General features: G+C 34.4%; 2 protein-coding genes across 2 annotated transcripts; one reads left to right on the forward strand and one right to left on the reverse strand.

The window, feature by feature from the left end:
* Window positions 1–130: 130 nt before the first annotated feature.
* Window positions 131–1,456, reverse strand: LOC129800708 (ADP-ribose pyrophosphatase, mitochondrial). The gene has a single exon (XM_055845302.1). It carries the CDS (start codon window positions 1,412–1,414, stop codon window positions 527–529), a length of 888 nt encoding a protein of 295 aa, XP_055701277.1. The 5' UTR covers window positions 1,415–1,456; the 3' UTR covers window positions 131–526.
* Window positions 1,457–5,330: 3,874 nt separating this feature from the next.
* LOC129800706 (iduronate 2-sulfatase) lies at window positions 5,331–7,085 on the forward strand. Its single transcript, XM_055845301.1, has 2 exons — window positions 5,331–5,691; window positions 5,749–7,085. Exons 1-2 carry the CDS (start codon window positions 5,503–5,505, stop codon window positions 7,078–7,080), a joined length of 1,521 nt encoding a protein of 506 aa, XP_055701276.1. The 5' UTR covers window positions 5,331–5,502; the 3' UTR covers window positions 7,081–7,085.
* The last annotated feature ends 10,065 nt before the right edge of the window (window positions 7,086–17,150 follow it).

Raw genomic sequence — 17,150 nt, forward strand, 5'->3', positions numbered from 1 at the left:
TTTCAGAGAAAGAACCCACACTTTATCTGAGAACTAAAATTTCAATTTCTAATATTTGTATTAAGAAAATCCGGTTTTAGAATCACCTACAAAAAGGGCTTAAAGGGTCTTTAATAACTTTCAGAGCAGGAAGAGTTCAAGTATTGTATTTTTCTCAATTTATTTTACATTTTCACATTATTTATTTGGTATTAATTTACATTGTAAATCCTCTCCTTAATCCTACTCAATCTTAACGAAATACACAATTTTAATCTCCCAACATCCAATGACAATTCAACAAGATATCAAAAAGAGACACTCATATCAAAAAAACAAAATTTCAATTAATATTCCTTATCCTATTCCACCAATTTTTCACATCCTCCGCGATAGAATTTTTTTTTTCGAAAGAAAATAGTAATAATATTTAAATGAATTTTAGAGAAATGAAGTTGCAAGATTTGTTAATGAGATGTCGATAAATGCTTAAGTATCTTTCTATGATAAGAGGATTTTAGAAATTGAATAATAAAGAATAAATAATTCACCAATGGGCTTGAAGTCGCTGAACAACTGCCTTAACCATCTTCGAATGATTGGCATAGAGCTTGATATTCCTGTCGATATCCTTCCACATCACACGAGCTGCATCACTTCCAGCCTCGAGATTGAATCGCCCCACTAAGTCCCCATTTTCATCATGGAAGTTCATGGCTAGAGTCTCAATCCAGGCATTGTCTGTATTCCTTGGATCATCCACATAGCCCTTGTAGACCTCTTTGCCGCCGAGCTGGAAGAAGATATCGATCTCCAAGGGACGGGTATCACTATTGAGAGCCTCCTCTACAAATTCCCGCTTCAGAGTTGCCGTCACTTGCTCCCCAGGATCCACCATACCACCAGGAATGGCCCATTCTCCGCAATCCTTCCTCTTGATGGCACACATCTGCAGGTATTTTTGCTTCGTGATGGGATTCTTCATAGCAATGCCATTGGCGTCCCTCTTCCAGCGCGTGACAATCGGATCTGCCGCATGATTTGGTCCCCAGCGTCCCAGGAGTCCTCTCCCTCCAATTCCTGTCCTCCCAATCGGATTCCTAGGCAATCCATCGACAATTCTGTAATTCCCTAAATGACTGGTACGATCCACATTCCCATCTTTGGTGTTAAACTTAATCTGGCGGTATTCTTCAGTCCCCAAAGCAGGATCAGCCCATGGTTTGCCGGCGAGTCTCTCGGAATCGTACAATTCTGGCTTGTAATCTGGGTATTCTGCACTCCAGGTAACAGAAGAATCATCCACGTGGCAACGATCTATTTCACTTCCAGGATACTTGCAGTTCCGGCACGTTGTATTCATGATCTTCGTCCCAGAACTCATCTTGGTCACTTCATCTGTGATTCTCCTGAACAACTTTTCTGTCAATCGCATCACTTTTACTATTGTTTGATCGATGGTCGTGTTACCGGTAACGGCTTTTGAACGGCTATTAGGACTTGAAAAATAAAATTTATCACTGAAATATTTCATTTGAAAAATACATTTTTGTAAAATTTATTTACAGTGCCTGACGAGTTATCGACGGTTACATTTAAAATAATTTTGAGGTCATGTATGCATGTGTGTTCAACAATGAAAATGAATTATACTGTGATGTTTTTGTTTAATAAATGAAGTATAATAGCATAGAGTTCTCTAATTATGTCTTTTTAAGCATCTTTAAAACTTTTATTCTAATTCTAAAAAAAGCCTTGTATTATATTTTCGAGACGCTGAACACATTCAAAAAAAATCCATCCGGATTACGAAGCGGACATCTGTCATATTGTCTCCCAATCATCCGGATTACAAAGCGGGCACTGTACTTATTTATTCAAATTTCAAATTCGTTTAAAATGTAGGGAAATGCTTACAGCTTTCGCATGCACTCAAGCATCGAACACTTCATATTTTTGTCTTATTCCTTTAACGAATCTGACCTTATAGCAATATACAGTAGAGTCTCGCTCAATCGGCTCTTTTTCAATCGAGCGAAAAATTTTGTTGACAATTTTCACGTTTAATTATGAAGCTAATTTGCTCAAATTCGCTGTAATTCTTCCTATTTTATAGTGATTCTTTATAATTGAGCGCTTTTTGTGGATTTTACAAAGGCTTTGACGCCCAAACCTATCGATAAACCGGATGACATTTTGCCCCAAATACCCATTTGACAGAGAGTCTACTGTAAGCCAGTCTAACTGTATTATCACACTTGCACATTAAAATTTTAATATGATTCACATTAATTGTCGCTGGTAAGAGTCCAAATGTGTAATTTGTGTGTTTGAATCATTTTATATTCAAAATTTGATCTATTTGTTGATAAAAGGGTAGACTTGGCGCGCAAAATTTGATATAAATTAATTTATAGCATTAATGCAAAAAATTAATGCGATTTTCTCTTTAATTTTTTAATGTGAAAAATATTTATGCTTTAGGTAAATTTAAACTTATTTTTGCAGGCCAAGTCCACTTCTTTATCAATAAATACAAAAACCCTAAATATTAAGTGACTCAAAGGCACAAATAAAATATTTGGACGTTCACAAGCGACAATTAATTTGAATCACATTAAAATTTTAATGTGCAAGTGTGATAACGCCGTAAGTCACACATTTGCTGAAGACATGAAATTCATTAAAGAAATATGGAAAAAAATATAAAGTGTTCGAAGTCTAAATGCTTTCCTTTACAGATTTTTTTAAAGTCATTTGAGATGAAAAAATTGAAATTGGAACTCAAACAGTTCATGAAACTCAATCATAACCAATGATTAAACTTTTTTTTTAATTTCTGAACCGCACATTACAAAGAATGGAAATTAGCTGTGAAAGTTTAAAAAAAAAAATATTGTTTTTGTTTTAATATACAGATAATTTAAAGGCTAGTTTTTGTAAAATAAATAGATTTTTTTTATTTTCCATATGCGACACTAAAAATTGCAATTTTGTATACTAAAATATTAATTTAAGCTTAACTAAATATTAGTAAAATTAATAATTCTTATTAATAGAACAAATGCTAGAGTAAAATTAACTTAATTTGGAAATTGGACTGAAATATGTGTAATATGTATTGAACAATTTCAAAATAAGAGATTATTAATAATAAAAATAAAATATAAATAAATTCAGAAATGAAACAATAATTTTCCAAACTTCTTATAAAATTCAACTGAAAATGCATGTTGAAAAAAGATTCGTACAAAAATTACTAAGAATAATAAAGTAAATATTTGTTATATTACTCTCGTCTCTTTTAATACGGAATATTTCATTTATTTCAGTAGCTTGAAAATTTCACGAAATTTTGGAACATTACTTACGGTTTAGCATAGACACAATTGAACGAAAATTGTGGAAGGCAATATTTTGGCGGCAATTATCTTCAAGTAATTATTTGTTTTAAAAGATTTTCAAGAGTTTTTCTTTATTATAAGCCTTTAAAGCCTAACAAGGTCTTTAAATTTAAAGATTTATAGCGGATTTTCTTGAATATAAGGAAAGTTAAAGGATAGGTAATTTACAAAATTCCATTTAGACAAAATTAAATGACTATAATGAAACTATTTTTTATTGAATTTAATCAAGATCGTATTCATTTGAAAGGTATTAAAATTCTTAACAAGCTCGCATTGGTGGAAATTCATCAAGGGGTCAGTAAAGTATAGCATAGACAGATTAGCTCGTAATTTCATTGTACCATTAAATATTTATGATGGCAAATTATGTGATTTAAAGCTAGAAATATGGACTTTGATCTGAGTATCCTCATTCTTAATCACTACTCAAATTTTGTATGAAATTTTAAAGTCCTTAATTAAGTACTTAGTAAAAATATTTTTCATCCCATTAATACAAACTACAAACTACTTAATCAGGTTTTTTTTTTTTAAAAAAGGCCTTAATTAAATACTTAGAGTTAAGGCTGAGTCGTACCATATTAGCTTTTCTCCTCACCATAAACCGCTCAATTTTGTCTCATTTTCATTTTTTTAAGTAGTTGGATGTTCTATACAACTTCTTGAAATTAAGTCATTGAGTTAAGAACTTAGTTAATAGTTAATTAAGTACTTAGTAATAAGTACGTGTTGTGTTAGCCGGGATGTTGAATAAATTCAAGGGAAAATAAAACCTGAAAGAAGAAGAGCCCGATGCGATAACTGTCGATACATCAAAAATTTACTGAATTTTAAATCATGTGACAAAGATAAATTTCGTGAATAACCAAATACAAACCAATAAAGAAATATTCTGAATATATCGTCGCTTGTATCATCAATTGTCGTAACTTACTTATCACCTTAACAAGCAGTTCTTGTATACTGTGTGTACGGTAAATGTCCTAATTCAAAACCATTTTCAGACGCTTTAACTTTGACAGAAGATTCAACACATTAACTTCAATTTTTTCTGAAAAGAATTACATAAATTTGCTCCTTGACTCTTCTAGAATGCTACTGTTTAGTAAAATTCTTTAAATATAATTTGAAAACTTCTTAAATACAAGAAAAATACGCGAGTGTAAAATGCTGCTATTGGAAACAAATTAATCCAAATGGAGACAATGGAAAGTTTCTAATTGGCGACAAAGAGTGTAACTGAAACTGCGACAAAAGGCTTCCAAAACCTTGTTGAGTTGCTCTTGAGTGCAAGATTTGTTCTTATTCCTGGTGTTTTCTCCTTTCCCATCTAAAACAATAAGAAAATCTCTCCAAAAAATCATATTTCCGGGGTTTCCTATTGAAGCATTTGCAGACACTTCAGAAAACCCCTTTTTGTTCACGAAATAGGTAATTATTTCATTTGAAAACTTCACGTGCCGTTAACAATAAAGATTAGCACTTAATTTAACTAAAATTAGTCAGAAATATGATAAAAATGTTAAACAAAACGAATAAACAACAGTCACTTTATTGTGTTTTTCATTGGAAAACATGGTCGATCGATGAAAAATTCGATGGTGAAAAGGTACACTTTTAATTTTTCTGAAAAGTTAACAAATTAAAATTTGTGAATATGAATGGATTTTCGCTTTATGTGGAGTAAAATTAACTATATAATGAAACCGAGGTATAGAAAATATATAAATATAATAATTTAGTACTGTATATATCATGAAAACAATAACGTTTCCATTTGGAGTCGCCAAAAATTTCCATTTGAAACAGGTTTTGAATTAGCTTAATTTACCCTATTTCTACATTCTAAGAACAATTTCTGATTTAAGTAATTAGGAAGTTACAACAATTGCTGACGGTAGTGAGTCAACCGACGCCGATGATTTACGTATAGGTACTTGAAACTTCAAGGTTTATCGAGATGTCCGATTTCAGATTTGATTTTTGTAAAATATTTTCTCTATCAATATCAACACTTTTCCTAAGTTTGAAGCCCCTCAGCAATCACATACGATCCCTCTCCAATTGATCTTCATTCTGGGAGATCATTTGTTTGCGAGAGACATTGGAGTTTGAAATGTTTTTAGTGCTGCTGTGGAGTGTTTTACTGTTTCAATCTTCTGTGAATGCTAAATACAATGTGATTTTAATAATTTTGGATGACATGCGACCGGCAATTGGTTCGTATGGAGATCACAGAGCAATTACCCCGAATATTGATGGTCTCCTGAAGGATGGTTTTTACTTCAACAGGGCTTATGCTCAGGTGAAAGAGGATTTTTAAATTTTATTTATTCTGAAAATTAATTATTTGGATTTACAGCAAGCAGTTTGTGCACCAAGTCGCAATTCCATGTTGACCAGCCGCCGCCCAGATACTCTGCACTTGTACGACTTCTACAGCTACTGGAGATCATTTGCCGGAAATTACACAACACTTCCTCAATACCTCAAGTCTCAGGGCTACTTCACAGCCTCGATCGGGAAGGTCTTCCATCCGGGAATAACTTCAAATTTCACTGACGATTTTCCCTATTCCTGGGCAACTGAAGCTTACCATCCTCCTACAGAGGAATTCATGCACAAGGCTGTCTGTGAAGATTCAGAGAGTGGAAATCTTGTTCAGAACCTCCTTTGTCCTGTGGATGTACTATCACAGCCTGGACATTCTCTCCCAGACATTCAATCCGTCGAGAAAGCCAAAGAGATGCTAGGGAATATTTCACAGCCATTCTTCCTGGCTGTTGGTCTCCACAAGCCTCACATCCCATTCAGATTCCCCAAAGAATTCCTAGACTTCCATCCTATGTGGAAATTCAGCCGTCCGGATACAAGCTACAAGCCTTATGATCTGCCTAATGTAGCCTGGAATCCTTTTGTGGACGTCCGTGGACGACATGATGTTAAAAAGTTGAATGTAAGCTTTCCTTTTGGACCCCTTCCTAAGGACTTCCGTGCCCAAATCCGACGTCATTATTACGCTTCTGTGACCTACATTGACTACCTAATTGGTCAGTTGATCTCCAGCATTGACAGGAACAATACAATCATCATCCTTACGGGAGATCATGGCTGGTCTCTTGGAGAACACGCAGAATGGGCCAAATACAGCAACTTCGAAGTTGCCCTTCGAGTTCCTCTTATTATTACGACTCCTGACTTTAGACCCAAATCCAAAAACCGAATCGATCAACCAGCAGAGCTTCTGGACCTCTTCCCTACAATTGTGGATCTCCTGGATCTCCCCCAGGTTCCACAGTGTACAGCAACAAATCCAATCAGGCAAGATCTTTGTACAGAAGGGGAATCCCTAGTCCCTTATCTAAAAAACCGAAACAAGAGGAATCTCAGGAAGATGGCATTCAGCCAGTATCCTCGTCCTGGAGATTATCCAACTGAGAAGCCAAATAGCGATAAGCCAAGATTGGAGGAGATCAGGATCATGGGATATTCTCTGAGAACACATAGATTCCGCTACACATTGTGGATTGATTTTAATCCAGGGAATTTTACAAGGAATTGGGATAAAATATTCGGAGAGGAACTCTACGATCACAGCCTGGATCCAGAAGAGAACATCAATCTTGCCTCTAGGACTCAACTTAATGATATTAAAATGTATTTGAGGAGCATTTTGAAAGAAAAATTCAACTGAATATTGAAAAATGTTCTAAAATCAATGGAAAAATGTACTAACATTAAAGTCAAAATCTCTAGAAGTTTGGTACAGAATTCTCTACATTCAGTACCTCTTCTTGCTAATGTTCGGGTTTTTCAAAATCAATGCTAAAATGTACTAAAATTAATAGAAGTTTAGTACAGGATTCCCCAGATTCAACGTCATTTATTATTAATGTACTAAAATTAATGCCATAATCTCTAGAAATTTAGTACAGAATTCTCAAGATCAAATGCCGTGTATTTCTAAAATTTGGGTTTTTCAAAAACAGTGCCACAATGTACTAAAATTAATGCCAAATACTTTTGAAGTTTAGTACAGGATTCTCTATATTCAATAACATTTATTGATGAAGTTCAGGTTTTTCAAAATAAGTGCTAAAATGTTCTAAAGTTAATTCCATAATCTCTAGAAATTTAGTACAGAACTCTATAGATTCAATGCCTATTCATTGCTAAAATGTACAAAAATTAATATGAAATTCTTTAGAAGTTTAGTACAGGATTCTCTAAATTCAATGTCATTTATTCCTTAAAATTTGGGTTTTTCAAAATTATTGCTGAAATGTACTAATATTAATGCCGTAATATCTTTAAATTTAGTACAGAATTCTGAATATTCAATGCCATTTATTTCTCAAATTTGGGTTTTTCAAAATCAGTCCCAAAATGTACTAAAATTAATGCCAAATCCTTTAGAAGTTATTGCAGAATTCGCTAGATTCAATGCTATTTATTGATGAAGTTTAGATTTTTCAAAATTAGTGCTAAAATGATCTAAAATTAATGCGAGATTCTCTAAAAATTTAGTACAGAACTCTGTAGATTCAATGCTCATTCATTGCTTAAATTTGGGTTTTTCAAAATCATTGATAAAATGTACAAAAATTAATATTAAATTCTTTAGAAGTTATTGCAGAATTCGCTAGATTCAATGCTATTTATTGATGAAGTTTAGATTTTTCAAAATTAGTGCTAAAATGATCTAAAATTAATGCGAGATTCTCTAAAAATTTAGTACAGAACTCTGTAGATTCAATGCTCATTCATTGCTTAAATTTGGGTTTTTCAAAATCATTGATAAAATGTACAAAAATTAATATTAAATTCTTTAGAAGTTTAGTACAGGATTCTCTAAATTCAATGACATTATTATTGCTAAAGTGCGGGTTTTTCAAAATCAGTACTTAAATGTACTAAAATTAATGACAAAATCTCTAAAAGCTTAGTACTACAGGACTCTCTATACTCGGTTCGGATTTCGGTTCGGTAATTCGGATTTTTTAATTGAATTCGAAAATATACTAAAATTAATGCCAAAATTTCTAGAAGTTTAGTACAGGATTCACTAGATTCAATTCTATTTAGCCACATCATATTAAAATTCGGATTTTCGAATTGAATGCAGAAATAATATCAAAATAATTGGGAAAATATACACTGAGAAAAAAAGAGGTGCGATTAACTTTTTTCCTTATAATTTTAACTCTTTATAGGTGTAAAAATATATCAATTTTTTAGTGTTATTTTTACACCTTTTTAAGGGTAAAATTAACATGAAAAAGGGTAACTTTAACCCCCAATACACCTAAAAAGGGTAATAATTACACCGATATCGGATCAATAATGCAGGGTAAAATTAACATTTCCGGAATGTTATTTTAACTTTTTCGGATTTCTTTCAGTGTACTTATTTCCATAGAAGAATTTAGTGTCAGTCCCAAAATTTATCTAATTTAAAATAATTTGAATTTCTCTACTTCAAAATTTTACTCTGTTTACAGATTATAATTTAATTGAAATAAATTCTTCTTATTAAGTTTCTTGAATTCTTTTTCACTTCACATCTTTTTATGATTACCAGTAATACAGAAATACAATTAAATTTCAGATAAACATTTATTTGTCCTATCTAACCGGATCTAAACGTGTTGAAAACTTCAAATCGGTTATAGTTTTATCTAGAATTCCAAGACCTTTCAAAAGAACCCAAAATTGTCGCAATTGGAGAAAAAATACCTTCATCAGAGCTTATTTGTCGTTACACATTCAAAAATAATTCGTTCCACAAGATCCACCAAAAGCATGAATGAAATGTGTGTCTCTGCTAAGATTTCTTGCAGTTGAATAAAGCCGCAAAAATTTATTAATGGCGAACAGCTCTCTCGCGCTCATTTATTTTCTCAACATTCTTGGCTCATCCATTCAAAAAAAAATGTCTCAATACTCGTAATAAAAAGTCTCCCTGAAAAATACCTCATTCACGAATTAAAATTAGGCGGGATTCCTCAGAGGGCCCAAAACAATGGCCACAAGGCAAGAAAAGAAAACGTACAGCGTCGAAAGCGGAAATTGAACGCGTGCATCCGTAATTTATGTTGTTTTGCATATCAATTCCACCTCATAATTGCCATTGTTGACATTACAGAAACAAATTCCATTGCGTATTTTGTGTGCAATTAATGGGCTTCTCACACTATTTCCTCTCTTTTTCGGCCTACCTCTTGCTGCCTTCGCGCAAATATGTGGAAATTATGTAAGTTCGTTATTGTTTTTTTTTTGCTAAAGCTCTGGCTTTTTATTTGGTGGACTTTGAAAAATTTACATAACAACATGATCCACAAATGGAGCTACCTCTGTCTCTCTCTATGTCGATATTTTCTATTTTTGGGGTAAAAGCAGTATTTGTTGGCTTGGAGAGCACAAGAGAGTGGCTCTCAAGGAAAAAGTCTTAATTGTTGAGAGATGCGGAGTTTTGTGAATGAAATGCAACGTCACAATGGCACACTATTGAGGCGCCAAAACTTACAATTTCTTCTCTTCACTACTCGCATGCGACTTTTTTTCCTGCGTTCCACCATATTATTTTTTCTTTTTTTCAATATGTTTTTAATGCATATTACCCTGTATGATATTGTATTTTAATGGCTAGTCCAGTGCCTCAAATTTCCTAATAAGCGCCATGTGTCACATCCATTACGAACAAGGAAAAAATTGATTTGTCCGAAGCTTGAATCCTTTAACCTAACCTGACCTTGCTTAACCTTAACTCCCCTTAATTTCAAACTTAACGATTTATTGAAGTAGAACTTTGGTAAACGCGCAACCTTGGACAGTCGTTACTTAATCTGGTAGGGAAGAATCGGCCTCTTAGAGCGGCATCCCATATTTTCGGGTACGGCACCTTCTACGTACACTGAGAGAAATCCGAAAAAGGTAAAATAACATTCCGGATATGTTAATTTTACCCTGCAGTATTGATACGAAATCGGTGTAAATATTACCCTTTTTAGGTGTCTAAGGGGTTAAAGTTACCCTTGTTCGTGTTAATTGTACCCTTAAAAAGGTGTAAAATTAACATTAAATAATGTTGATATATTTTTCCATCTAGAAAGTGTTAAAGTTAGGAGGAAAAAAAGTTAATCGCATCCTCTTTTTTTTCTCAGTGTAGGAGCTAAGACAGTAGGCTCGGCATTCGTCTGATTGGCTTTTTCATTTTCAACGGCATTGAAGCCAAAGAATCAGGACGAGACGTCGCGTCGTCGGGCGCGGTAAAAGGATGCGCATAGGGACAAGTGAGGCACCTTTGAATTTGGGCTAATCTTGAAATTTGGCTTTTCCTCTTATTTTAAATTGAAATTGAGCCTTAATAATAATGCTGGCACAACATTCCATGAAGAAACAAGGCCTTCCCGCAAGGGGATTTCTAGACATGCATTATTTATTTTTCGATTATAAAATTCCGGTGATCACCAGTGAGAATTTCTTCACCTCAAGACTAAAACACCTTTTTAATCTTGCCCAGAGCTTTCGGTCCGGATATGGACCTTCTTCAGTGGTCGACTAAGACTATGTTTTTTTGATTTCTTGAGGATTCGTTCACTTTGTGGGAATTGAGGGTAAACATCACAGCAGGAAAAATCAGTTGGGAAGGTTTGTATGTTAAAAAATATTTCACAATTTTATAATTTTTTAAAAATTATTCTGCAAAGACTCTTTCAGTGACGTGTTTGGCGCTTTTACTAACCAAAGTTAGTAAAAGCGCCAAACACGTCACTGAAAGAGTCTTTGCAGAATAATTTTTAAAAAATTATAAAATTGTGAAATATTTTTTAACATACAAACCTTCCCAACTGATTTTTCCTGCTGTGATGTTTACCCTCAATTCCCACAAAGTGAACGAATCCTCAAGAAATCAAAAAAACATAGTCTTAGTCGACCACTGAAGAAGGTCCATATCCGGACCGAAAGCTCTGGGCAAGATTAAAAAGGTGTTTTAGTCTTGAGGTGAAGAAATTCTCACTGGTGATCACCGGAATTTTATAATCAACTCATCACACCAGTTCAATTATATATCACTATTTATTTTTCTTGTACGGGATGAGGTTGTCAGTCCCATGCCCCTGGTATCAAGTGCAGTGAAGCTCACTGGATGCAATCCGAACACCTTTAACGCCAGAAAAAAATCCTGATGACCTAAAGGGGGTTCTAACCCGGGATACTTGCATCATAGAATGAGTGCTCTACCACTTGACCCATTGAATGCCCTTGAAATTGAACCTTGCCTCAATGTATTTTAGATTAACAATTGGTCTGTAGAGTTTAATTATATCGAGATAGGGTCTAGCGGATTCGGCTCCTTCATCGAGACTGCAACATACCGGGATCACACATACGTGCAGACTTGTCTAACAGTAAAGAGGGCAATAGCCTTAACACTTCCCGATAATAATAATGCTAAAAGGGATCGTTTTGTCAATTCCTGAAGAGCAGTGCAGCATTCGCGGTTCCAGTTTTCCCCGGTTGTATTTCCGATAACCACGCCACTCAAGGTAACGAGTTTGGGGAACCGATGGCAATCAAATAGGGTACTAAAACCTCGTCTCTTTTTGGACGATTGTAGAACACCATCAGTTCAAGCCCAATCGCGTAGTATTGTCAAAGACAATAGCTGTCGCTCACACATGAATGAGTCAAGATTGGAAACCAAGGGTTCCCGCTCAATGGGCAACCCATACAACCCTTTCATTGAGCATGAGTAACTTTACACTCCAACCCAGCCTGTTTTGACTTTGACTGACTGAGAGAAATCCAAAAAAGTTAAAATAACATTCCGGAAATGTTAATTTTACCTTGCAGTATTGTTCCGAAATCGGTGTAAATATTATGTTTTTTAGGTGTATTATGGGTTAAAGTTACCCTTTTTCATGTTAATTTGACACTTAGAAAGGTGTAAAATTAACATTAAAAAATGTTGATGTTGATAAATGTTGTCGTGAAGTCGTGAAGTCTCGAGCTCTTGAAGCAGAATTCTTAGTCTGCAGTTACTTGTCTTTTGTCTACCTGCAAAGCACACCTCTTTTATATCTATGTCCATCTATCATGTAAAGCTCGAGTGAATAAATTTTTTATTATTATTATTATTATTATTATTATTTTTACACCTAAAAGGTGTTAAAGTTATGAGGAAAAAGTTAATCGCAGCCCCGTTTTTTCTCAGTGTTCAGCGTCGCCTCCATGACTATTGCTGGCGTATGAGTTACTCGCATGAATTTTAGTCTTTAGTGCAAATATGTTATTTTGCTGCCAATTACTCGTATTTTCCTCAGGAAATTTTACAGATCGCCTCAAGAGTTTCTTTTCAAATATTTCGCGTCTACATTGTACTGCATTTATGAGTACTTACAAGGTCAAACGGTTAAGGAATGAGACTTTAGATCTTCTGGAAACCTCAGACTGTCATTGCATCCTTAACATGTTCTTCAACTTTCTTATTATTGCCCCAACCTTCCGAAACCATATTATTTTGGGATATTTCTAAAAGAGAACCTACACTGAGAAAAACAAGAGGCTGCGATTAACTTTTTTTCGTCATAACTTTAACACTTTTTAGGTCTAAAAATATATCAATATTTTTTAATGTTAATTTTACACCTTTTAAGGGTAAAATTAACATGAAAGAAGGGTAACTTTAACACATAATACACCTAAAAAGGGTAATATTTACACCGATTTCGGATCAATACTGCAGGGTAAAATTAACATTTCCGGAATGTTATTTTAACTTTTTCGGATTTCTCTCAGTGTACAATTTTTATTTCATCTCTGAATGTCTTTTACATTTGAATTCTGATAAGGATTTTTCAAATTCAAAGATTAAAAAGGCTCTGAGAGGCGTATTTTTCAACCGAATTGGCTAAGTTACGGTTTATTGTAAAGGCCTTAGAATCTCTTACGAGTGTGAGCTGATTCTACTGGTTATGAGCCGCTAATAAATCGGTTATTAAACAGTAAATTAATCTCTTCGAAATACGAGAACTTTGCATTTATGCTACTTTGGGTGTTTTTCCATAAAGCTAGGACACCTTACCATCCTTTTTTATTCTATTGACAAGCCTTATTAGGTATTAGACTTCTATGTATCCAGAACTAGAACACTGGAATTCAGAGGTTAATTTAAGTTTAAAATAATTCATTATAAGATATGTGATTTTTCCGCATGTGCAATCATTTTGTGCAACGTATCAGTACTGCCCACTGGAATGCAAAAATCATTGAAATGCAAATGATTTGGCGGGAAAGAAGGCCCACGATGAGAGGCTTTCTGCTGAAATTCCACGAGAAATATGCGTGAAATTTGCTTGAGATTTCATCACATGGGCGAGGAGAGCTCAATGGGGGAATTTGTGGGATGTGGAGGTGGAATTGGTGGACAGATTGAATCTCATTCCACGCGACTCATTCATGAGAAATCCATCTCTCTGCGCCTCTTCAGTCCATTCAGAGTTGTCTCATTAGAGAATCCCACCAGCTGAACCCCACAAAGTCTATTTTCGCAGATAAGATTGAGATGATCAGTTCGGCGTGAGATCGCGGTGGAATCTCTATAAATAGGCATTTTGATTGGAGTGCATCGATGGAGGACAATTGACTTTTCGTCATGTGAGACGTTTAGACGACTTTTGCGGGGGATTTCACCTTAAAGCCCCACTAAAGGCGTTGTTTATTTTTAAATTGCTCACTTTATGGGCTGAAAATACCTCCTTTCCATCAAAAACTCCGGCTCAACCTTCTCGAAAGTGCGGGGGTGAAATTTACTGAATGGAGTGGCTTTAGAGAGATTATCATTCATATGTCAAGCTGTTATATTTCTTATTTTAAAAAAAGTTGTTTTATAGAAATTTATTTATTAGATACGTAATTTTTTTTTAAATAAGATTCTATATTTTATTCGATATATTTTGTAAACATTTTAAATAAAATTCATATTTACAAATTAGTCCAAGTAGAGAACAGAGGAAAGAAAAACAAACTTGTACCACAATTTTGCAAAATTTGCAATCCTTATCACAAAACAGCAAGTAAAGCTTAATGCCCAGCGTACCATAATACCTTTTGTTTGTAAACATGTATTCAAAATTTCCTATAAGAGAGAGCAGGATGACTAGATCTACGTTTCATTCACTCTGACTGAAATTTCAAAAACATGTTTACAAAACAAAAGTTATTGTGCGTTGGGCATAACAGTCATAGGAAAAATTGTATTTAAAATTATTAAATCATCAATAAACTTAAAAATTATTTATTTATTTAGGATCAAGGGCATCTATTTAATGAAACTTTTTTTTTTATTTTTTGGAAGGGGCCGAAACCCTGAAAGCCAAAATTCCAAATGAACCAAAAATCTCGAAAGCCGAAATCCTGAATGGCTCGAAGGCCAGTAATCTGAAATCTCTCGAATACCAAAATACAAATGGGCCAACATCTCGAAGAGCTAAAATCCCGTAGAGTCAAAAATTTCGTGGCCAAAATCCTGGAAGCCAAAATTTCTGCATGTTAATGGATTAAAAATCCTGAAAAAAAACATCTAAAAAGCCAAAATTCCGAATGATCCAAAATCCCGAAAGCGGAAATCTCGGAAGGCGAAAACCCGAAAGCCAAAATTCCAAATGGGCCAAAATCGTGAAAGCCAATTTCAATGCGTCAAAATCAAATAAGTCGAATTCCTAGAAGTAGAAATCCCGAATGGGCCGAAATCGTGAAAGCCAAAATTCCGAAAGCTAATTTCCTGAATGGGTCAAAATCAAATAAGCCGAATTCCTACAAGTAGAAATCCCGAATGGGCCAAAATCTTGAATGAACCAAAGTTCCGTAAGCCATAATCCTGCGAGCCAAAATTCCGAAAGGACCAAATCGAAAATAAAAATTCTGAAAGATAAATTGCGAATGGGCCAAAATCAATAAGTCAAAATTCCGAAATGCCCAAAGCTAAAATTCTGTATAAGCCGAAAACCCCTAAGTCAAAATCTCGAAAGTTCAAATCCCGAATTGAATCGAATACTGAAGAGTCAAAAATCCTGAAAGTCAATATTGCGGAATTTCCCGAATGGACCAAAAATCCCAAAAGAAAAAATCTCTAAAATCAACATTTCGAATGAGCCAAGATCCCGAAAGCGAGAACCTCGGAAGCTGAAATCCCGAAAGCGAATATCTCGGAAACTTAAATCCCGATAGCCAAAATTCCGGAAGCCAAAAATCCTGAATTCCAAGATCTGGAATGAGCTGCAGTCTTGTCAGCCAAAATCCCGCAGGTCAAAATAGCAAAAGCCTCAATACATAAGGACCAAAATCCCAAAGAATCAAAATCCCAAAAAGCTAAAATTCCGAATTGGTGAAAATCCAAAAAAAACCAAAATAAAAGTGGGCCAAAATCTCAAAAGCCTACATAAAAATCTTCTTAATTTAATAATCACAACTGAAATACTTATTTAATAGACTTGATACACTACTTTCAAGAAGATTTTTTTAACCTCCTTTACTGTGAATTTTTATTCAACTTCCACCCTTATATTTATCAGTCAGACATTACTTGATCAACAGACTAAACGGTTATAGATATCGACTTGGGAAATGTGTAATCCCTGTCATTAACAAGACAATCTCTCTTCCCCAAATTAAAAAAAAATCGTTATGAGAATTTTTCTAATTATTTTTCCAGGTTAAATTGATTAGAATCAGTTCAAGCTTGTACGAAATTCCAAGACCTTTATGTTGAATCCATATTTGCCCAAATAGATTGCGAAATACACTATATAGATTCTTTTTGACTTCTTGATCTACAAGGGGTAATTCATATTGAGAAACCCTCGTCAATTGTCCCAGAAACGCTTCGCGAAACCCGAGAAACACAAGAATTGCAACGCGGAACCTGAGAAACCCAATTTCTGCATCGCGAAACCCGAGAAACCCAAAAATTGCATCGCGAAACCCGAGAAACCAGAAACCCTTGTCAGAAAAAATGGGAATGAGTTACCCCTTGTTGATCTATCATCATCTGTTTTATCGTTCATTGCCACATACAGGTACGGCAACGGTCAATGAAACCGACGATATCTCAAAGAAATAGATCAGATTTCCACGTTTTCACCTTTATTTCTTTTAATACCTCTAAGCATTCCGAGTAATTTTCGTCAAAAATTGCATTTTTGACAGAATTTTGACGTTTCCACCTACAACACTGTAGGCAATTTTATTCAAAAACAATTTTTGACGAAAATTCCGTTAAATGTGTAGAGGCGTTTATGGAATTTTTCAAGTCATATTGCATTCAAAGACACTCTTTTGTATTATGGACATTAATTCTAGTGTTTTAATAATTTTTGATAGAGTCTCTAAAAATAGCCTCTTTCACTCTTGGGCTCATAAATGTCACTTGGGCGGAAACTCCTTCAAAATTCCCCAATTGTTGCGTGCATGAGAAAGATGTTCTGGGTTGGAAATAATCACCCATAAGAGACAATGTGTTTTGAATAATGAATGAAAGAAGACATCGCATAAAGCACAATTTTGCCATAAAATAAAGCACAAATTCACCATAGAAATTACACTCTTGTGCTGAGATTGCAATAAAAGCGCAACAAATACTCATTAACCTTGCACATAAGTAATTTATGGCCAAAGAGAATGACAAAAACCACTGAATTAAGATTCATTGAGGATGCAGAGGCGTAGGTGAGAAATTCTCAGGAATCCACTCAGTACCTTAAC

The sequence above is a fragment of the Phlebotomus papatasi genome, chromosome 2 (genome assembly GCF_024763615.1).
Source record: "Phlebotomus papatasi isolate M1 chromosome 2, Ppap_2.1, whole genome shotgun sequence".
In the NCBI taxonomy this organism is placed as follows: domain Eukaryota; kingdom Metazoa; phylum Arthropoda; class Insecta; order Diptera; family Psychodidae; genus Phlebotomus; species Phlebotomus papatasi.